Raw genomic sequence first — 21,508 nt, forward strand, 5'->3', positions numbered from 1 at the left:
CTTTCTCCCTCCATCTGGCCGCGGATGCCTCCAGTTTCCTTCTGCTGTTCAGCCCAAAGACAGATTGTCTTTTCTAAAGGAACCCAGAAATGCAATAGCACCAGTTACTCCCATCTTTTCTTTAAATAATGCTCTTCTTTCTCTCATCTTCCTTTTCTTCCAGTTCCTGTGGACAGACGGTTCTCACCGATGCAACCAGAAAGCTCTTCAATGAACTAAGTCATCAAAGATCCCCCTATTGAAACGGGCGATGGTTCCTTTCTGAGATGAGCAACACCCAAAATAGGTAATTGAATGGGAAAATGAGCCATCTCCAGCAAAAGATCTACTCAGAATCAGCATCTGCGTGTTTCTTTATAGACCTATTTCTCCTAAGACTTCCCCAGCTCATTTCCTGCAACCTGGTGGTAGTTGTCCCAACCCACCCGTCGTACCTGTCCCGCGTGCCCGTGTTGGGGAGCAGGCCACGGAAATTCGGGGCTCCCACAAAGAGCTTCTCCGTGCCGCCCTCCATCCCGGCTCGCGCGGCGCCGCAACAGCCTGAAAATCAAACCGTTTGGGGTGGAAAAGAGCTTGAAAATCATGGAGTCCAAGCGTTAACCCACCCGTGTCCCTGAGAACCTCGTCTGTGTGTTCAGCCCCTCCAGGATGGCGACTCCAGCACTGCCCTGGGCAGCCTGTTCCAACACCCACAGCCCTTTGGGGAGAGACAATTACAGTGATCGAGGCAGAACATGATTAGGTCCAGGATTAGCATTTTTGTTGTCTGTGCGGAGAGGAATTAATGGATAAACAAAGTGACCTGCTATGAGTTGATGAGAGCCATCAATTTGATGACTTTGCTTCTGGGATAGTTCCTGATCATGTGTTATCACAGAATAAGGTTTTAACACAATTCTTTAATTCTCAGTGTGCACTTAGTCTCGGTCTTGCAGTTTCTAAGGTCAGTGTATAAGTGAAATTACCTCCTTAAAACCTTGTTATCAAGCAAATATGGAGCCAAATACAGCACTGTGGGATGGTGACTCCACCTGGGCAGCCTCTTCCAACAGCCCTTAGGGGAAGAAATTACCCCAAATATCCAACCTCAACCTCCCCTGGCGCAACTTGCGGCCGTTTCCTCTGGTCCGGAGGCCGCTCTGTGTGGGGTCTCACCTGCCCGAAGAGCCTTTTCTCTCCGTTTCCTCCTGGGTTTCTTCCTGCGCCTCCGCTCCGGCCGGGCGGCCTGGAGAACGGCCCTTCCGCAGGAGCTGCAACACGCGCTGAACCGCCGCTGTGGGCGTGGAAGGAGAAAACCCCTTAGGACGGGCGGGAGGAGGCGCCGATTCTGCTCCGCAATGGTAGAGCCTGTTTCAGGCTTTCAGGGGAACGATTTCTTGGCGTCGCTTACGTGTTTGGTGCACAAAAATGTGCCATCATGGCGCATCCAGCTTAAATACATTATAGGTCTGATGTTCCCATAGAATTACAGAATCGTTTGGGTTGGAAAAGAGCTTTAAGATCATGGAGTCCAAGTGTTAACACACCCTGAGAACCTCATCTGTGTGTATTTTAACCCCTCCAGGGATGGCGACTCATGCGCTGCCCTGGGCAGCCTGTTCCAACACCCACAGCCCTTTGGGGAGAAATCACCCCAAATTTCCAAGGCATCTATTGTAGCCAGGGCATAAACAGCCACCCACACAGACCTGCGCCTGCAACCGGGTGCTATGTTACCTCCTAGTCCCATGCTGCTCAAAAGACTCTCAAACACTCTGAATTCATCTGTGCGAGCAGCTCCCCGAGGCACCGCCCGGATCTCAAACCTGGCAACAGGGAGAAGGCACCGTTTGAGAACAGGGCTTTGTCGCCAGATGAACCAGGAGGTATCTATAGAGCCAACGTCACGTCCTGGCCTGTGACAGAATGGCCATCGTGACCCAAGAAAGCGTTTTGGAGATACTTTGATTCACGTGAGATTCACAAAAGGCCCAGGAGCAACACAGATTCTGGTCTTTGATCCACCCTGTAGGAGCAGCTTGCCGTGTTGTATCCAATACAACAGAACCATCAGGATCTTATTCTGTGGAATGTTTGGCAAGAGGAGCAGATGGGTTGTCCAGAGACAACTAGGAGACAACTAGAGAGCTCTAGGGTTGTCTAAACCCCTTCACCCAGCAAACCAGGTCCCTGCGATGGGCGAACTGTCAAACGCAAACCACGAGCAGTAACGGAGGACGCGTAACTACACACTAAGCAAAACCAAGGATGAAATCAACTGCAAACCGGTAATTTGACCGAGCGCTACCAAACGGACTCACTGTGGAAACTGGTGGACGCGGCCGAAGCGGCTCGGGGAGAAGGCGACTTCTTTGTCCGACGTGACCCATTTCTGCTGCGGGAGGGACAGAAACGCCGGACGTGACCCCAGGGAAACGAGCTCAACGCTCACAACGGCCTTTCCGTAGCTCCCAAGAACCAGTGGCTTCTTGGCAAGATTCTTGCGAAGCGCCTCAGCCCCTCGCTGAAATAAAGGAGCTGCGCAGCAAACCGTCTGCCAGGGCGAGGTGTCACTGGGTGTTTTGCATGGACAAGAGTTGACGGTGTGAGGATGACACCTCATTTACCAGGGAAGAAGGCAATGGAAGCCAACGCGAGCCTGGGTTGCTGGCTGTGCTGAGCTGGTTTGCTTTAGAATCATCGAATCCCTGAGTCACTTTGGGTGGAAAAGAGCTTGAAAATCACTGAGTCCAACCATTAACCCACCCCTGGCCCTGAGAACCTCATCTCTGTGTATTTTAACCCCTCCAGGATGGCGACTCCAGCACTGCCCTGGGCAGCCTGTTCCAACGCCCACAGCCCTTTGGGGAGAAATCACCCCAAATTTCCTGACCCAGCGGGTTCCCGGCCAGCAGGACTCAGTTTCCCTTGCTGGGATGTCAAACCCACTCGAAGCAGCACTGGGAAAACACTTACAGCGAGCAGCTTCTCTACCACGTACGTTGACTTGTTGAGGGTGAGTAAAAAGTCTTCAGCAAACGCCATGGTGGCCGCTGTGCCGCGGATGGCGAAGGTGCCGAGGCCCTTTAAAGTGAAATCTGCGTCTTCTCTGTTGGTGAGGATGAAGTAGAAGAAGTCGAGGGTCTCCTGCATGCAGTTCTGCACAAGCTCCTCGGGATACGGGACGTCCGAGCGGATCTTTCTGGGGCCCACGGACACTGTCTTCATCTCATCTGGGACAGAGAAGGGAGATCGTAACCCCGCAGTTGGGCAAAGCGTCACCAGTGGTTTAACAACCTGGCGCAGCTCCTTCGAGGAGCAACGGCAGAAATGGGCGGAAATCATAGAATCACAGAATCGTTTTGGCTGGAGCTTTAAGATCGAGTCCAAGCATTACCCACCCCTGGCATTAAATGTGTCCCTGGGAACCTCATCTGTGTATCCAACCCTTCCAGGGATGGCGACTCCAGCACTGCCCTGGGCAGCCTGTCCCAACACCCACAGCCCTTTGGGGAGAAATCACCCCAAATTAACAATCTAAACCTCCTTCCCCAGCTCCGTTCCCTTCTCTGATCTCACTCCAGCACCTCAAGCTCTTTCTTGTCCTGAGGGGCCAAAAACTGACTATAATTTTCTATAATTTGCATCTCTCGTTCCAGGCTTTCTACACCCAATTTTCACCCACTTTGCTGCATCAAAGCAGCTCTGGGGGCTCGTGGGCATTTGCCTCCACGGGGTCCGGCGCGGTGCAAGAACAGAGCGTCAGCATCATCTCAACGGCTTTATGGTCCTGATAAACCACCGTCCTATGAAGCAAACAGCGCACTGACACAGCACCGGCTGCTAAAGCAGATTGTGGAGGAATGGCCTAATTAGTCCGAAAGAAACGGCCCCTTTCGAGGCGTTATTTGGTGGCTGTGTCATCCCACAGAGGTTCTCTGGGGACTTGTGGTGCGTCACCATCGCTCTGAACAGCAACCAGCACAAATCCCTCATGTGCGGACACAGGGGAACACAGACAACGCGATTTCTCTTACCAGGAGCAGGAATGGAGGCGTGTTGCAGCTCACGGATCTGCGCGACGGCCCCGGCCAGCGCGAACACGGGCCTGTGGAACGTCAGCACCTCGCCGTCCTCCAACGAGAGCCACTTCTTAACGTGGAACGTCCCCAGTCCCGCCACGCTGACCGCGCGGGGCTGCAAAGAGCACAAGGGGCGAGAATCCACGGGGTGAAAAGCTGCGGGCTCGCGAGAGCTTCGTGCCCTGGCGCAGGGCGCTTTTGCACAGCCCAACCGGGCTTTGATTTCTGTGTTTCTATATAAAAATACATGTTTTATGTCTGTCGCTTTAGGGAGAAGCTTTGGGATTTGTCTGACAAATTCGCAGGGTAGCATCCCACCTTTTTCTGCAGGAGCTGCTGCTGGACGTGCTCGGACACGCGGCTCCAAATAGCAACGACATCTGCAAAGCAGGAAAGGACACGTCGAGCAGCTCGCGTCCGCCAGCGCGTGCGACGGGGTCACTGGGATCGCTTGGGGTGCCGCTTCTTACAGAACGTCGCTAGAAACTTATATAGAATTCGCTTTGCATAGGTTTGCTCAGCGTAACTTCCGCGAGCTGTGAACTTTTAAACCTTGTGCGTTGTTAAGGTGAAAAGGCCACGGAGCCTTTGAGCTGGAGGATAAAGGAGCCGCGTCCTTGGAGATACGGGAAGGAACAAACTGCGGCCAACAGGAGGATGTTTTGGCTACCAAGGGCTCCTTTTCTCCAGCGGCGGGTGCAGAACAGCAACTGAAGCTCAGAACTTTAATCTCTGATTAAAAATTAAAAGCTCAAATTCAGAACGGGGAGAGCCCAGATTCCACTTTCGCAGTTGGCACAGAGGGTATAAATGTCCAGTTTGTTTCTGCTGCGGGTCCCGGCTCAGGAGGCACCAGCTCCACGCTGCGCCCGCAAACCAACCATTTATTCCAGAAGAATCTCTGGAATCCGTGTGTCAGGCTCTGCTTTGGGAAGCCCGAGGAAAAGGAGCTTCTCTAACAAGAGAAGGGGACGCGCTGCTGAAGGAAACGTGTCCCTGGGGTCCAGGGGAGGCTGCGTGTCCCACGGGACCAAACCCCCGTCCCACAGCGATTTGTGCCGTTCGTTTTGTCCACAGTGATGCTGGTCAGAGAGCCCACAGAACCCCAGAGTGTCAGGGGTTGGAGGGCCCTGGAAAGCTCATCCAGTGCAGCCCCCCCGGAGCAGGAACACCCAGCTGAGGTGACACAGGAAGGTGTCCAGGCGGGTTGGAATGTCTGCAGAGAAGGAGACTCCACACCCTCCCTGGGCAGCCTGGGCCAGGCTCTGCCACCCTCACCCCAACAAGTTGCTTCTCATCTGCCAGCGGAACCTCCTGTGTTGCAGTTTGCACTCATTGCCCCTTGTCCTGTCCCTGGTTGTCACCAGCAGAGCCTGGCTCCATCCTCCTGACACTGCCCCTTGCCATCTTGAGCCCCAGCAATGAGTCCCCCCTCAGGCTCCTCTTGTCCAGCTCCAGAGCCCCAGCTCCCTCAGCCTTTCCTCACACGGGAGATGCTCCACTCCCTGCAGCATCTTGGTGGCTGCGCTGGACTCTCTGCAGCAGTTCCCTGTCCTGCTGGAGCTGAGGGGCCACAACCAGACACCACATTCCTCACCCGTGACCGAAAGCTCCTTGAGGGTGGGAAGGGTGACGGTGCTGCGGCCGCCGGCCCGGCTGCTCAGCTCGATGTTGGTGACCAGCGCTCCCAGGTCCGTCATGTTGTCGCTTTGTCTCAGCGCCCGAGGCCACCGGGGGAAGGATTTTGATGTTTCCGACTGGGAAGCGAAGAGTCTGGGGAGTGAGATTGTGATGAGGAGGGGTCTGTGTGACACGGGGTCTCTGTGACACGGGCTGCGGTGACCGAGGGACACGTCAACATCACCCGACCCAGTCGGGTTTGGTCCTGAGGTGAGAACGGGGAGAAAAAACGGCCTCAAGTTGCACCAGGAGAGGTTGAGGGTGTTAATTTGGGGTGATTTCTCCCCAAAGGGCTGTGGGTGTTGGAACAGGCTGCCCAGGGCAGTGCTGGAGCCGCCATCCCTGGGGGGGGTTAAACACACAGATGAGGTTCTTGGGGACATGTTTAGTGCCAGGGTGGGTTCTGGTTGGACTCGATGAGCCTGAGGGGCTTTTCCAACCAAATTTATTCTATGATTCCATGATTCCGTGAGCACCCGCTGCCGCCAGCCGGCTGCGAAGTCGCCACTCTCAGTGGTTTCAACTTGAGGCAAGTTTTGGTGATAACGACACAGAAATGTAACTTGTCATCAACAGGACAAGGGGGGACAGTTTAAAATCAAAAGAAGGGAGATTGAGGCTGGATAGAATGAAATTGTTGCCCTGAGAGCCTGGCCCAGGTTCCCAGAGAGGTGGTGGATGAACCATCCCTGAGACACCCCAGGCCAGGCTGGACGGGCTCTGAGCACCCTGAGCTGGTGACGATGTCCCTGTCATGGGACACCGGGGGGCTTTAAAGGTCCCTTCAACCCAAACTGTTCTATAATTCCAAGAAATGCAGCCACTGTCACCAGCACTTGCAGTTGCCCTCACACCCACACAGCGCATCGCTTGCATCAGCGAGGTAAAACAAACTCTGAAGGTCTTCATGTGTGGTCGACACACTCACTAAAACCTTTTATTTACATTTAAGCGTCAATGAAATTGACATAAGACCCACAAGCCAGCTTAAAAATGCTTCCAAACCACAGAATCATTTTGGTTGAAAAAGACCTTTAGCGAACAAGCGTGACTGACTTTTGCCTTTAGCTGGAGCAAAGAGCTGAAAGAACGCGCTGCTGTAAGCCCACGCGGAGGTTGAACGTACACCCGGCTGCTCTGCTGCATTCGCCGCCATTTTGCGGAGTGAGGGGGAAACGCGGCACGCGCGGCGCTGCGCACGGCCCGCGGCGCGGCCTGCCCGGCCCTAAGCCACGCCCCCCGCTTTGCACACGGCCCCTCGCCATATAAAAACCGGGGAGGGGCGCTGAGCGCCGCCTGTCAGTGAGGCGGCGCGGCCTGTGGAGGCGGTGTGAGCAGAGGCGTGAGCCTTGTGTGTGTCTCTTCCCCCTCCTGCGGGGTTTTACCCTCTGTTCTTGCGTTGCGGCTCAGTTTATACGTGCCCTTTGTACACTGAGGAGGCAGGTTGTGCTATCTAGGGATGACAGTGCTGGGAAGGGGCTCCTGTGGTTGTGCGGTTCTCTCAGCCATAGAGCGAGATCAGGCGGGTTTGTGGAGGCTCAGTTCCTGCTCAAACCCGCTTCATAAAGGCGTTTTGTACCTTTTGAGTTATGGAAATGTTTCATTTTTAAAAGGCTTGTGGTGCTGAGGGTTAAAGGCCAGATCAAAACATGGCTCAACAAGAAGAAGGGGGGGTCACATTCCCCAATACTCAATTAATTATTACATTTACACATACCATTCACACATCATACTACATATTAGTAATTATTAATCATTACAGAGGAAAACAGCGCAAGCCCGGAGCTGTTTCCCAAAGGCTTTGGCTGGAGGTGACTTCAACGTGGGGACCCTCTGCTTAGGTTTTCTGCGAAATGGCAACGGCTCAGAAGCAGAGGAATTGCGTGGTATGATTTCCTTGCGTGTTTTGTCACAGCGTGCTCTTTGAGTTGGAAAAATGGGTGAATTTTAGCTGAAATAGCGCACCCGGGTGCTCTGTATTTATTCACCTGGAAACTACAGGCTAATTCAGTGTCATAACTATGAATAAAGATGCTTAACAGAAGACGACTTTGAGCTTTGTGGTCATGCACGTGTGTCCTAAAAACATCGTAATGCCAAGTATTAAGAATATGTTTAGCTTTATAAATGACAAATCAATGCTTTTCAATTAAATTCAAACATTAAGCGGGCGTTGGAGCGGATTTCAGAGCGTGCAGGTTTATTGTTGTGCGCAGAGGTTGATCTTGTCTTTGTTTTAACAGAATTTGCAGAGCGCAGTTGTGTTTCCCACGAAGATCTCCACGGAGCAGCAGTCGCTGATGCTGGTGAAGCGGCTCTTGGCCGTGGCCGTGTCCTGCATCACCTACCTCAGGGGGATCTTCCCTGAAAGCGCCTATGGAACCAGATACATGGACGGTAATGCGCTGTTTTCTTTGCAAAATCCATCCTCATAGTGTTGTTAACAGGTGTTTTTTAAAGCTACTTAGTCTTCTAAGTAGTCAAAGCCATTTTCAGTGACTAATCAAAACTATGCTAATGCATTCATCGTCTAATTTTGTTAGATTGTTGTGGTGCTAACTCAGCAATTAAAACTCTGCTTACACCTGTCGATAATGTGAATTTTAGCTATGAACTTGTAGGGAGCGAGCTGCGCTTTCTTAGTGATGCAGTTGCATTTTGTCCTCAGTAAATACGCACGTGTCTTTTCTTATTTTTTGAGATGTCTGCGTCAAAATTCTGAGGGAAGACAAGAACTGTCCTGGCTCCACTCAGCTGGTGAAATGGTACGTTCGTTAATCACCGTCTGTATGTCTAACGCTTCCAGAGCATGGGAGTTCTGAAAGATGAGATATTGACATTCAGCCGAAGTATTTATTTACAACCTGATCAATGAATATGTGTGTCAGGTGTTTAAAATGGTAGGTGTACAACTGTGTTATGTTCTTACTGAAAAACTATTTTCTTATGCATTCTATTCTATTCTGCAAAGAGCTCAGGATGATTTGGTGTTACAAAGTCATTGCTTGTGTCATAACTAATACAATAGAATAGCAATGTTATTTTTTGTTCTACTATATTAAGGCTAAATACAAGAATTTCATTTTTGGGGCTAATTTGTTGAGTCAGAAGCAAAGCAAATGGAAATTAGCTGTAGATGGATAACGTTATTCGATTTTTGCAGGATGTTAGGGTGCTACGATGCCTTGCAGAAGAAATATGTAAGTCTTCTAGTATCATTGAGCTATTTTAAATGCATCAAAACAGAATCACAGAATGGACTGGGTTGGAAAAGACCTCAGAGATCACCAAGTCCAACCCTTGGTCCAACTCCAGCCCATTCACTAGATCATGGCACTAAGTGCCATGTCCAATCTCAGTTTAAAACCCTCCAGGACGGCGAGTCCAGCACCTCCCTGGGCAGCCATTCCAATGCCTGACCACTCTCTGCACAGAATTGCATCCTAATCTCCAGCCTAAATTTAAGTTGAAGCCCACGCCCCCTTGTCCTGTTGCTGATGCCTGGGAGAAGAGCCCAATCCCCACCTGGCTAGAACTGCCCTTCAGGTAGTTCTAGAGAGTGCTGAGCTCAGCTCTGAGCCTCCTCTTCTCCAGACTAAACAAGCCCAGCTCCCTCAGCCTCTCCCCATAGGTCTTATGTTCAAGTCCCTTCCCCAGTCTTGTTGCTCTTCTCTGGACCCGCTCCAGCACTGCAATCTCTTTCCTGACCTGGAATGGGCCCATTTTTCCAGTCTCTCCAGATCCCTCTGCAGAGCCTCCTGCCTGCCAGCAGCTCCACACTCCCTCCCAACTTGGTGTCAGCAGCAAATTTGCTGATGGTGGTCTCAATCCCTCATGTAAATCATCAATAAAGACCCAACACTGACCCCTGGGGACACCACTAGTGACTGGCCGCCAGCTGGATGCGGCCCCATTCACCAGCACTCTCTGGCCCCGGCGCTGCAGCCAGTTCTTAGCCCACTTGTCCAAGCCGTGGGCTCCCAGCTTTTGCAGGAGTATATTATGGGAGCCAGTGTCAAAGGCTTTGCTGAAGTGTGGATATACCACACCTACAGCTTTCCCCTCATCCACCAGCTGGGTCACCTGATCATAAAAGATCAGGTTGGTCAGACAGGACCTGCCCCTCCTAAACCCACGCTGGCTGGGGCTGGTCCCTTGTCCATCCTGAGGGTGCTGTGTGACTGCATTCAGGACGATCTGCTCCATAGCCCTGCCAGGCCTGGAGTTGCCAGGCTCAGCTTTGCAGCCCTTTTTGTGGATTGGTGGTTTAAGTCATGTCAAAGCAGCTGGCTACAGCGTGGGATGCACAGGCGTTCCAGATAACCTTCTTTGTAAAACACTCCAGGGTTATGTCGGGTTTTCCTTCTGTTATTAAGTCCTTTATTAAACAGAAAAGGAGCCGAACACGAAGAGGTTTCTCTTCAAACAGGCCCCGGTTGTCTGGTTTGGTTGGTGAGCAGAGATGAGCTACAAATACATCTAACGTTCTTTTTCTCTCTCTCATTACGCTTCCGACAGCTGAGGATGATTGTCCTGGCAGTGAGTATCTGGGCGGTGGAAGGGACGTGGTTTTAGGGAGATGTTTAGAGGAATGTACAGTTCTCACTCTGCTTTTTGTTTTAACAATACAGGTCTACACTCATCCAGAAGATCCTCAGGTAAATCTGCTGGAATATTTTACCGCCTGAACAAGGATAGCAGGGCCATAGTGAAGTGTGTATACAGGCAGCAGGGCTTAAATTCACATTAATGCACTTTAAAATGTATATCTTAAAATGCCAGATGTAAGAGCTGCCGAGTGGTGAAACGCCTTTGAATGCGTAGTGTGAGGTTGTGCTCAGGTTGTGTCGGTGCAGAGTTGAATCCTGTGGAGACACGTTGGCCGAACTCTGCGTAACGAGTTGATGGGACTTCTAATTAAGTTTTGACGAACCGCTGGGGGCCACCACAGAATCACACAATGTCTGTTCCGTGTGCCAAACGTTTGCATAGGGATTGAAACCTCAGTGGATACTCTAAAAACTTCAGCTGATGTTTTGAAATATTCGATGGGGGTGACACCTGGAAAATTACAGAGAGTTTTGTATTTGATGCCGATTCCACCCGTGAATCCCGTTAATTGTTCCAGCGTTAGGAGGCTGCGTGCAGTGCATGCGAGTGGATCGGGCAGGAGTTGGGCTGTTGTTATTTAATTACTAGACAGAATCAGCAGCAGTTTAATAACGACGGGGTTTCCTTGCAGACAATTACAGAATGTTACCACTTCAAGTTCAAGTACACCCACAACGGGCCCCTCCTGGATTTCAGCAGGTGAGTTTGTTCCGCTCGGTAGTTTCACCCTCCATTTACACTCTGAAAACTTCTTTTGGTGTTGCCTTTTTTGATTCTGGGTCTCCAGAGTCATTGTATCAACATAGATTTTTAGCTCAGTGAATCACGACGCTCGTATCTTTAAATCTCTGCTCAAAAGATGATTCTCGCTGTTAAACTTTTTAGCAAGGATAAAAGGAACGATTCCACGATCACGTGTGCGGACACCAAGAAAGCGAGTATCCTGCTCATCCGCAAGATCTACGTGCTGATGCAAAGCCTGAGCCCGCTGCCCAACGACGTCTGCCTGACCATGAAGCTGTTCTATTACGACGAAGGTAGAGTTCCGTAACGCCCGCGCCCGTCGAGGGGAACGCGTTTCGTGGCGCCGCGCTGAGCGTGTTTCTCCCGGCAGTGACGCCGTCCGATTACCAGCCGCCCGGTTTCAAGGAGGGCGAGTGCGAGGGGATGGCGTTCGAGGGGGAGCCGCTGTACCTGAACGTGGGCGAGGTGCCCACCCCCTTCCACATGCTCAAGGTCAAGGTCACGACCGAGAAACAGCGCATGGAGCACGTGGACAAAAGCATCTTAAAGCACGGGGAGAACAACGTCCCGCTGCGGGAGCTCAGGCTGGACGGGGACGAACCGGAACACGAGAACCAGGACGTGAATGTAAGAGCGCAAACATTTTGTTAGTATTTTCTTTCTCTTTTCTTTTTTTGGTAGTTTAATTAACTGTGTGCTTGCGTTAATAACGCTCAGCTGGTCGGTACATTCCATGTCTGATTATCATTCCGTTTGTTCCGCTGAGGATCCACCTCGTAAGCTCTGGCCCCAAGAACCTGAGCGCAAACCCTCTCAGTTGTCTGCAGTAGGTGATAAATCCTTTTCTTGATCCAGGAAGATCCCGTCTTGGATAATAAAGTGGAAGAAAGGAACAATATCAATATTTCAGAAGCTCAAGGTAACATCTATGGAGGTTTTTTCAAGACTCTTTGGTTTGTGCCTCTTTTTTCCTAATGTTACTAAAAGGAAACCCCAATTTTCTGACGTGGACCAGTGTATTCAAATTTACATCCTATTTTCTGCACATACATCGCTATGTCTTTATTTCCTATTGTAGCTTCGTTCTGTGAAGCACTTTGTTTGCAAGTGCGCGGTTTGTGCTGAAATCCTGACCCTCATTCCATTCCCATCAGATGTGCTGAATTTAATGGGTTACATGTTGCATCCTGGGAGTGGCGCTGGGAAGAGGCCGCGAGTGCGCTGTCAAAAATGGGCTTTATTAGCTTTAACGACTTTTACAGAGCCAAATTTAACTTGTGAAGAGGACGAAGTGACGAAGGCCGGAGGGAGCCAGAGCCTGTGTGTTTCTAATCCTCAGGTATGAGAACCGCGCTCTGTCATCTTAAGCTTTTACTTGAGCTTTTGTGAAGCTTCTTCTCTACTTGGAGTGATTAATAAGTAATTAATGGTTTATTAGCAGCATTTCCAGCAGGAAAATGCCTTTACACTTCTATTTTCCAGTGTTTTTCTAAAGAAATAGCACAAGGCTGTTCCTCTGTGATGGAGTTTTCACACCCAGCAGATGGTCTGACTGTAATTAAGAGAAACGGGAACATCATTTCCATGTTTATAAACCACCGTAGCTACACGTTCTGCCTAATAGGAGTTTCTCTGCTAATCCCGACAGACCCAAATTGCTTTAAAAGTTGATTAAAACTCTTTTCTAATTGTGTAGGTCGATGGTTTGGCGAGTAGGACGGCTGAACTTCATATGTCAGAGAGCAGGACAAGAAGCGGGAAGATATTTCAAACCAGCACTGTTAGTGCCGCTTTTTTCTCTAGTTCTTTTTATTTCTGTTCCTTTTTAAGCCTTTTTCTGTTCCAAACACCGAGTAAAACTCCAACACGTTTCACATTGACAGAATGAAATTGCCACCGTTTCTAAAATTCCCATTAAACTCAACACATTGGGATTCTTAGTGTCAAAAAAAACCAGAGTTAAAAGCTGAGTGTCAATGTAATTAACGCAGATCCCCAATTGTCCCCGTTCCGTCCCCAGGTTCATCATTTTGAGCTCTCGTCCAGTCAAGATGTGCTGCCGAAAAGGAGGAAGATGAGCGAACCAAAGGAGCAGTTTTAGATAGTTGGTTCACAGTTTGTCTCCACGCAGCGCCGTTTAATGTCAATGTTCGTATTTAAGTATCTTTTTAGGCATCTTTTCTGTTCTATTTGTAGTCAAAATGGAGAGTATTTTAAGGGAAGAAAATCTGTCGAGAAAGCCCAGCTGGCGAGATGAGAATTGTCTGTTTTCAGAGGCGGTCGTACCCGTCGGGAAGGACAGATGGACTACGGATGGGATGGACAACATTTCTGTCACAAAGGTGATTTGGGGGGGATTTGACTCCCTGCTTACAACTCATTTACATCCTGATGGCGCTCACGTAACCTTCAGTACCCAAACCACGACACTTTACTGGTAATTTTGGGCTGCATTTCAAAGCTGAGGGGGACACAAACCCCCTCCAGTCTTGGTTAAATTCGGTGCTTTGTGCTCGGTTCAGGAGGGCGGTGTTAGTTACCACAATATTGCATTTTGGTTTTGCTGCTGAAACACTTTAGGGTGGTTTGATTCTTCACAGTTTGTCCAGACTCAAGTAAAAAACAAGCATTCTTCATACCTTTAATGACATATTTCATGCCAAAAGACAGGAATTTCTGTACAGCTGTGGTGAGACATGCATTTAATTACAAACAAAGCCACGTCAGGGATCTGTTATAACGGTGTGAGATTATTTGAAGAAACCTATATGTACTTAAGATGATTGATTGCAGAGGACAAATGCCACAGTTTCTTTTTTTTTTTTTTAACAAATGTGTTAATCTTTCCTGTCCAACAAATGAACTGAAGCTCTTAGGGCTGCTGCTCTCTTTAGGTGGGGGATGGCGGAACACTTCTTGACATTTTTGACTTCACAATGTCATTTTATCATTCCTCAATTAAAAACAAGGTTAATATGTAATGTCTGTGTATGTGCTTGACGTACGTTTGGAGGCTTAAACGAAACGTGGGGAAGACTTGGGGGCTCTGGGGCACCAAAATCGCCTCAAAACACAAAATGGCGGCAGCAGAATCACCTCAGGGCTCAAAATGGCACCAGAATCACCTCAGGACTCAAAATGGCGGCCAGGGGGGGTGGTGGGATCACCTCATGACAAGAGCTTGAGGAGCTGGAGTGAGTTCAGAGAAGGGAACAGAGCTGGGGAAGGAGGTTTAGATTGGGAATTAGGAACAATTTATTCCCCAAAGGGCTGTGGGTGTTGGAACAGGCTGCACAGGGCAGCGCTGGAGTCGCCATCCCTGGGGGGCTGAACAGGTGGAGATGAGGGACAGGGGGCTGTGCCAAGGGGGGTTATGGTTGGACTCGAGGGGCTTTTCCAAAGGCTGATCCACCATCTCTGGGCCGTGTGAGGAAAAGCTGAACAAACCGGGGCTGTTCGGGGAGAAAAAAGGAGGAGCAGAAGGAGGAAGAGGAGGAGAAGGAGGCGGAGAGGAGGAGGAGGAAGGGCAGAGGGAATCCCGCCCACCCCGCGGAAGCTTTTCCTCTGCCGGCCCCAAGTTTGATCGCAAGGAAGTGAGAGGGGAGATTTTGGGGTAAGATCGGGGAAAACACAATCCTGGGTTTAATTTCTCACCCCCCAAACTCCGGGGCGGGGGGCGGCCATGATTTTCCCTCCCCTTTGGCCGTTTTTGAATACTTTGGCACAGGGGAAAAGTTGTGAGGTGTTGTTCGTGGTGTGGGGTGCGGGTTGGCAGCCCAGGGGTGCGAACCGGGGGGTGTAAGTTGCTCAAGGGGCTGCAGGGGTGAGGAAGATGCTCCTTCCTCATCATCACCCCGGGACGCTGCCCGGCGTCCCTTGTCCCGACCTCAGCTTCATCATGGGGTTCCTTGGACCCGCCATCGCCTCCTTTGGCAACAAACTCTTGTACAGGGCGAGCCAAAAGCCCAGGTAGAAGAACAGAACAGAACACCCTTGTGTTCTGCGCCTCCCGGGGTTGGTGTCTCGGTGTCCATGGTGTCTAAGAGCCGTGATTCTCGTCCCCTCGCCGCAGGAGGACATGACGACGCTGACACGCCGGGGCCGCCGCGCCGAGGCCGGACAGGGCTCGGACAAGAAGCCGGATGGCGAGGACTCGGCGGCTGCGGACAGGGAGCTGGGCGAGGACGACAGCGACGGCTCCAAAGACATGCGGCTGACGCTCATGGAGGAGGTGCTGCTGCTGGGGCTGAAGGACAAGGAGGTGAGAACGCGGCCCCGCGGGCTCGAGGAGGCGTCGTACGAGTTGCTCGCAAAGCTCGGTGCAAACCGCCTTCATCTGTGGCTTAACTGAGCTGTGGAGGCCACAAACTGTGACCCGACAGCTCTGCCATGGGGGTACCAGAGGCAACGGGTACCTTAGGGAACCACGGGATCATTTTGGATGGAACAGAGCTTTAAAATCGTGGAGTCCAAGCGTTAACCCAACCCTGAGAACCTCAGCTCTGTATTCCAACCCCTCCAGGGATGGCGACTCCAGCAGTGCCCTGGGCAGCCTGTTCCAACACCCACAGCCCTTTGGGGAGAAATCACCCCAAATTAACACCCTCAACCTCCCCTGGCGCAACTTGAGGCTGTTTCCTCTGCTCCTGGCGCTTGTTCTGGGGAGCAGAGCCCGACCCCCCTGGCTCCAAGCTCCTTTTGGGCAGTTCAGAGAGCACAAGGTCTCCCCTCAGCTCCTGTTCTCCGCTTTGCTAAGCACGGATGCGCGAAGCATCCGGGGCACTTCTGAGGATGATGATGGCACAAGAGAACCTTAAACCTGGGGATTTTAGCTCTTTTTTAGCGCCCTTCCCGGCAGCCTGCGGAAAACAGACCCTGTGGGCGTCAAAGCTGTGGTTGATGGGCCACCTGCTCCTCATCTGCTTCTCTGGGCTGAAATTGACCCCCGGGGAGGTCCCTGAACTGTTCTATTTTATTTAATGTCTCGTAGGGCCCTGCTGCCGCGCGGCTCCCGGCAGCCCCGGCTGCGAGCGCTGGAGCTCGTGCCTGCGCCGCTGGCGAAGCCGGGGCCGCCCTGGGCCAAGCAGGAAGCAGCAGAGATGTTCTCTTTGCGGAACATCGCGCACATAATTCCAGAGCAAATATTTGAGAGCGGACGGCGCGGTCTGGTCCCCTCCGCGCTGGCTTTGCTGTCCTCGCCTTGGGTAACGCATTCCTGGGAACGGCCCCGCAGCCTCCAGGAACCCAGGAGAGCACAATAGAGGGAAAATCAAACACTTTCCACACTTTATTTGTTATTTCCCACCCTGCTCTGCCGCATTCCTGCGTCCCGGCAGGCAGGACGAGGGCAGCGCTCCCAGCCCTTGGGTTCCCCAGCGCTCGTGCTTTGGTGGTTGGAAGAAACCACGACAATTTTTGCCAAATCCGACGAGCTCGCAGCATAACTTCATTATTTTAACTTCTGATCTAGCAGGATGTGGCTGCAAACTGGCCCGGCGTCTCAAACCGGCCTGACTCCAGAAGCTTTTGATTCCTTTATTTCAGACCCTTTATCATTTTAACCCCCAGCCCGGTGAATGGAAACGTGCGTTCACCTCCACACCCTTTTGTGGAGAACTTGTTCCTAAAGGATTTGTGCAAATCAAACCAGCGTGGAGCTCGGCAGGGCAGGCATGAAAGGTTCCTTTGTCTTTCTTCACAAGGAAATGAAGAAAGCAAATAAAGACCTATATTTCATGTATGGTTCTCTGCGCTACGCAAGCCGAGCAACCCAGTGTCCGTATGCACTGAATAAACACGCTGGGGATATGATTTTGCCTGTGGGGACTGTAAAATGTTCCGCGCAGGAGCGCTGTGTGTTCTCAGCCCTTGTTTTCCCCTTGGAAAAGGTTTAAGGTGTTTCGCTGGTGGCTTTTAAACCTTCCGGTTCTGTCCTCTTGGCGGGTGACCCCTCTCATCCTCTTCTTCCTCCATCTTCTCTTCCCCCGACTGAAAAACCAAGGGACAAGTGATAGGACCAGAGGAAATGGCCTCAAGTTGCACAGGGGGAGGTTGAGGGCGGAAATTTGGGGTGATTTCTCCCCAAAGGGCTGTGGGTGTTGGAACAGGCTGCCCAGGGCGGTGCTGGAGTCGCCATCCTGGAGGGGTTAAACACACACAGATGAGGTTCTCAGGCACACGGGTGGATTAACACTTGGACTCCATGATTTTCAAGCTCTTTTCCAACCCTGCGGTTCGCTGTTTGCAGCCCCCCCGCAGCAGCCATGTCCTCCCGATGTCCCCCCGATGTCCCCCCGATGTCCCCTCATCACCAGGACCTTGCCCAGGAAAAGGACCCGTTTTTTCCTCATTCTCACGCTGATATTTTCCGTCGGGGTTGGGCGGCTGTGGGCGCAGCGGGGAGGGCACGGCCCCGGTTGCGCAATGTTGCAGGGAGGGGTTGGTCGGAGCTGCCGCTGCTGCTCACCTGGCCAGGAAAATCCCTTGTCTCCTTTTGGAGAGCCCAGCGCGGGGACACAGAGCGTGAGGGGCTGGAAGGGCCGGCAGAGCTGGGGCTGTTCGGCTGGGGCAGAGGAGCCGAGAGAGACCCCACGATGTGATCGATATCCCAGGGTGGGCGGCAGAGGATGCACCAGATAGTTCGGTGCTGCCCAGCGACAGGACGAGGGGCAACGGGCACAGGCTGGAACACGGGGATTTCCCCCGAACACGGGGAGGAACGTGGGTGCTTTGAGGTGCCGGAGCCTGGAGAGGCTGCCCAGAGCGGTTTGGAGTCTCCTTCTCCGGGGACATTCAAACTGCATGGATGTGACCCTGTGCCACCCGCTCTGGTGACCCTGGGCTGGGGGATCTCCAGAGGTCCCTCCAACCCCAACCAGGCTGGGGTTCTGTCGCCAGCGTTTGGGGACTCAGCAGAGCTCCTCTCCTCATCTTTCTTCACCCCTTTCTGTCTGTCCCGTCCCTCCCAGGGCTACACGTCCTTCTGGAACGACTGCATCTCCTCGGGCCTGCGCGGGGGGATCCTCATCGAGCTGGCCCTGCGCGGCCGCATCTGCCTGGAGCCGCTGTCCCTGAGGAAGAAGAGGCTGCTGGAGAGGAAGGTGATGCTGCCCGAGGAGCTGGTGGCTCCCGGAGGCTCCGGGGTTGGTGCCGTCCCCTCGGTCCCGCTTGACGCCGCGTTTTCCACTTTTGTCCCTTCCAGGTGCTCTTGAAGTCGGACGCGCCCACCGGCGACGTCTTGCTGGACGAGACCCTGCGGCACATCAAGGCCACGGAGCCAGCGGAGACGGTGCAGACCTGGATCGAGCTGCTGACAGGTACGGGCCGGGTAGAGACACCGTCTTGGGGCTCCGGCCCTGCTGCCTGTCCCCATGGCCAAAGAGTCACAGATGGTTTGGGTTGAAGGGACGTTTAAAGCCCCCCAGTGTCCCATGACAGGGACATCGTCACCAGCTCAGGGTGCTCAGAGCCCGTCCAGCCTGGCCTGGGGTGTCTCAGGGATGGTTCATCCACCACCTCTCTGGGTACCTGGGCCAGGCTCTCACCACCCTCAGGGCAACAATTTCCTTATATCCAGCCTGAATCTCTGCTCCTTTAGTTTAAAACCATCACCCCTTGTCCTATCGCCCACTCAAAAGTCTGTCCCCGTCTTTTAAGTCCAGAAAGGCCACAATAAGGTCTCCCCGGAGCTTCTGTTCTCCAGCTGAACACCCCAGCTCTCCCAGCAGAGCTGTCCCCTCCTCGGTCACTTCCATGTCCCTCCTCTGTCCCCTCTCCGTCACTTCCCCGGCGATGGGCAGAACACCAAAGCAGGAGGTGGCTCAGTGTGGGGACAGTCTTCTGTTTTATTTTTCCGACTGGAAGCTCACGGGAAGACTCGGACCTTGCTCCCCATTGCCTCTTCTATGTCATGATGAGTCTTCACCGAGTCTGGGGTCCAAAGTCCTGGGAGGAAGGAGGTTCCCAAAGGGACGTGCCCTGGGCTGTGGCTCAGAGTCCGGCCAAGGGACAGAAACAGCTCGTGCAGCGGGGACAAGCGCTGGCACGGGGCTGGGAGCAGCCTGGGCACCGGGCTGCGCTGGTGGCGCCGACTTAAACGAGACCTGGTGTTGGTGACAGCGGATGAACATGAGCCAAGGGGCCACCAGCGCCCTGGTTGTACCGGCACCGTGTGGCCAGCGGGACCAGGGCAGCGACCGTCCCTGTGCTGGGCACTGGGGACAACAAACCGCGAGTCCTGGGGGCAGTTTTGGGCCGTCACCTCAGGGCTCAAAATGGTGGCACCAGAATCTCCTCAGGGCTCAAAATGGCTCCAGAATCACCTCAGGGCTCAACATGGCGCCAGAATCACCTCAGGGCTCAAAGTGGCTCCAGAATCACCTCAGGGCTCAACATGGCAGCCCCAGGGGTGTTGGGGTCACCTCATGACAAGAAAGAGCTTGAGGAGCTGGAGCGAGTTGAGAGAAGGGAACGGAGCTGGGGAAGGGGCTGGAGAAGGAGGTTGAGGTTGTTAATTTGGGGTGATTTCTCCCCAAAGGGCTGTGGGTGTTGGAACAGGCTGCCCAGGGCAGCGCTGGAGTCGCCATCCTGGAGGGGTTGGATACACAGATGAGGTTCTGAGGACATGGGTGGGTTAATGATTGGACTCCACGATCTCGAGGGGCTTTTCCAACCCAAAATGACCCAATTACTCCCCACAGGAGAGACCTGGAACCCCTTCAAGCTGCAGTACCAGCTGCGCAACGTCCGCGAGCGCATCGCCAAGGCGCTGGTGGAGAAAGGCATCCTGACCACCGAGAAGCAGAACTTCCTGCTGTTTGACATGACCACCCACCCCGTCAGCAACGCCACCGAGAAGCAGCGCCTGGTCAGGAGGCTCCAGGAGAGCGTCCTGGAGCGCTGGGTCAACGAGCCGCGCCGCATGGAGCGGCGGACGGTGGCACTGCTGGTGCTGGCCCACTCCTCCGACGTCCTGGAGAACATTTTCGCCAGCTTGGCCGACGACAAGTACGACGTGGCCATGAACAGGACCAAGGACCTTCTGGATGCCGACCCCGAGGTGGAAGCCGCCAAAGCCAGTGGTGCTGAGATGATCTGGGCCGTCCTGGCGGCTTTTAATAAGTCCTAAGAAAGCCGGTGATCCCACGAAACAAAGAATTTTGGGGATGTTTGGGGATGGATTTCCCGCAGCTCAGCTCGGGGGGCCGGGCGGTGGCTGGTGGGGCGGGAACCGAGCGGCAGAAATGGGCCAAATCGGGGCAGAAACGGGGCTGCGGAGCTGCCTGGTTGTCCCCATGGGTCCCGCTCGCGGATCTTGGCTTTGAGCCGCTTGGGTGGCGCAGGTGACGTGTCCTGGGGTGGGGGACAGGTCTGGGGGTGTCCAGTGACACTGGGGTTGTGTCACCTTCGAGGAGCAGCTCTGCATAGCCCATAGAGCCCTGTCCTGGGCCATGTCCCCTCCCCGGGCTCTGTCACCCTCGGTGTGTGTCCCCTGGGCATTGTCACCCCAGCCCGTGTCCCCCAGGGCACTGTCACCCCCGGCTGTGTCCCCCAGGGCACTGTCACCCCCGGTGTGTGTCCCCAGGGCACTGTCACCCCCGGCTGTGTCCTCCAGGGCACTGTCACCCCCAGCTGTGTCCCCCAGGGCACTGTCACCCCCGGCTGTGTCCCCAAGGCTCTGTCACCCCCAGCTGTGTCCCCCAGGGCACTGTCACCCCCGGCTGTGTCCCCAGGGCACTGTCACCCCTGGTGTGTGTCCCCAGGGCACTGTCACCTCCAGCAGTGTCCCCAGGGCTCTGTCACCCTCAGCTGTGTCCCCAGGGCACTGTCACCCCAGCCTGTGTCCCCAGGGCTCTGTCACCCCCGGTGTGTGTCCCCGGGGCTCTGTCCGCCCCGGGCTGTGCCCTGTCACACACTCTCTAGTAAGAGGAAAAATTTAACTGTGACTTTATATATATATTTTTTAATTATTCCCCCACCGCTTAAATCATTTCGATGTATTTTTCTGTATTTTAACGTATTTCTCGGTATTTAAACCTATTTCTCTGTATTTAAACCTGTTTCTCTGTGTGTCTGAATCCGCTGTCTAAATCCAGCCGTCCCGTGGACCGGCGGGGTTTGCACTTTGGGGGTGTCCCCTGTGTCCCCAGAGGTGCTGGTGGCACTTGTGTCCCCAAGACTCACTTGTGTGGTCAGCCTGGGGGTGGCCGCAGCTGCCGCCCCCGCCCCGCACGCAGTGACGTGCGCGGGGTGTCACCAGCTGTCCCCTCCGTGCGTGGCCCGGGACGGGGGGACACTTGTGGTGTCCCCGGGGGTGTCTCGGGGGTGTCCCCGGGGTGGCCGGTCCCGCTCCCGCACCGGGCGGGGTCAGGCGCGCTGCAGCCCCGCCCTTCGCTCCACCCACATTGCGCTGC

At 53.4% G+C, this 21,508-nt stretch overlaps 1 protein-coding gene across 3 annotated transcripts; it reads left to right on the plus strand.

Moving 5' to 3' along the window:
- Window positions 1-7,051: 7,051 nt before the first annotated feature.
- Window positions 7,052-21,143, plus strand: GOLPH3L (golgi phosphoprotein 3 like). 3 transcript variants are annotated; one of them, XM_080361072.1, is made up of 16 exons: window positions 7,052-7,092; window positions 7,504-7,627; window positions 7,985-8,138; window positions 8,443-8,506; window positions 8,905-8,941; window positions 10,260-10,280; window positions 10,373-10,399; window positions 10,984-11,051; window positions 11,238-11,389; window positions 11,467-11,723; window positions 11,952-12,015; window positions 13,371-13,438; window positions 15,169-15,357; window positions 18,065-18,196; window positions 18,298-18,412; window positions 19,796-21,143. In XM_080361072.1, exons 2-16 carry the CDS (start codon window positions 7,595-7,597, stop codon window positions 20,221-20,223), a joined length of 1,809 nt encoding a protein of 602 aa, XP_080217198.1. In that variant the 5' UTR covers window positions 7,052-7,092; window positions 7,504-7,594; the 3' UTR covers window positions 20,224-21,143. The 3 variants fall into 3 exon arrangements, with proteins under 3 accessions (XP_080217198.1, XP_080217199.1, XP_080217200.1); XM_080361073.1 differs by lacking the exons at window positions 7,052-7,092; window positions 7,504-7,627; window positions 8,905-8,941; window positions 10,260-10,280 and having other exon boundaries at window positions 8,118-8,138; XM_080361074.1 differs by lacking the exons at window positions 7,052-7,092; window positions 7,504-7,627; window positions 7,985-8,138; ... (7 more) ...; window positions 11,952-12,015; window positions 13,371-13,438 and adding an exon at window positions 14,645-14,709.
- The last annotated feature ends 365 nt before the right edge of the window (window positions 21,144-21,508 follow it).

Source organism: Nesoenas mayeri (genome assembly GCF_963082525.1).
Source record: "Nesoenas mayeri genome assembly, chromosome: 30".
In the NCBI taxonomy this organism is placed as follows: Eukaryota; Metazoa; Chordata; class Aves; order Columbiformes; family Columbidae; genus Nesoenas; species Nesoenas mayeri.

Coding starts and splice junctions, on each gene's coding strand:
- GOLPH3L (XM_080361072.1), top strand. CDS start 7,595: ATGGCAACGGCTCAGAAGCAGAGGAATTGCGTG. Junction 10,281..10,372: donor TGAGGATGATTGTCCTGGCA/GTGAGTATCTGG, acceptor TTAACAATACAG/GTCTACACTCATCCAGAAGA. Junction 13,439..15,168: donor ACAACATTTCTGTCACAAAG/GTGATTTGGGGG, acceptor CCCTCGCCGCAG/GAGGACATGACGACGCTGAC.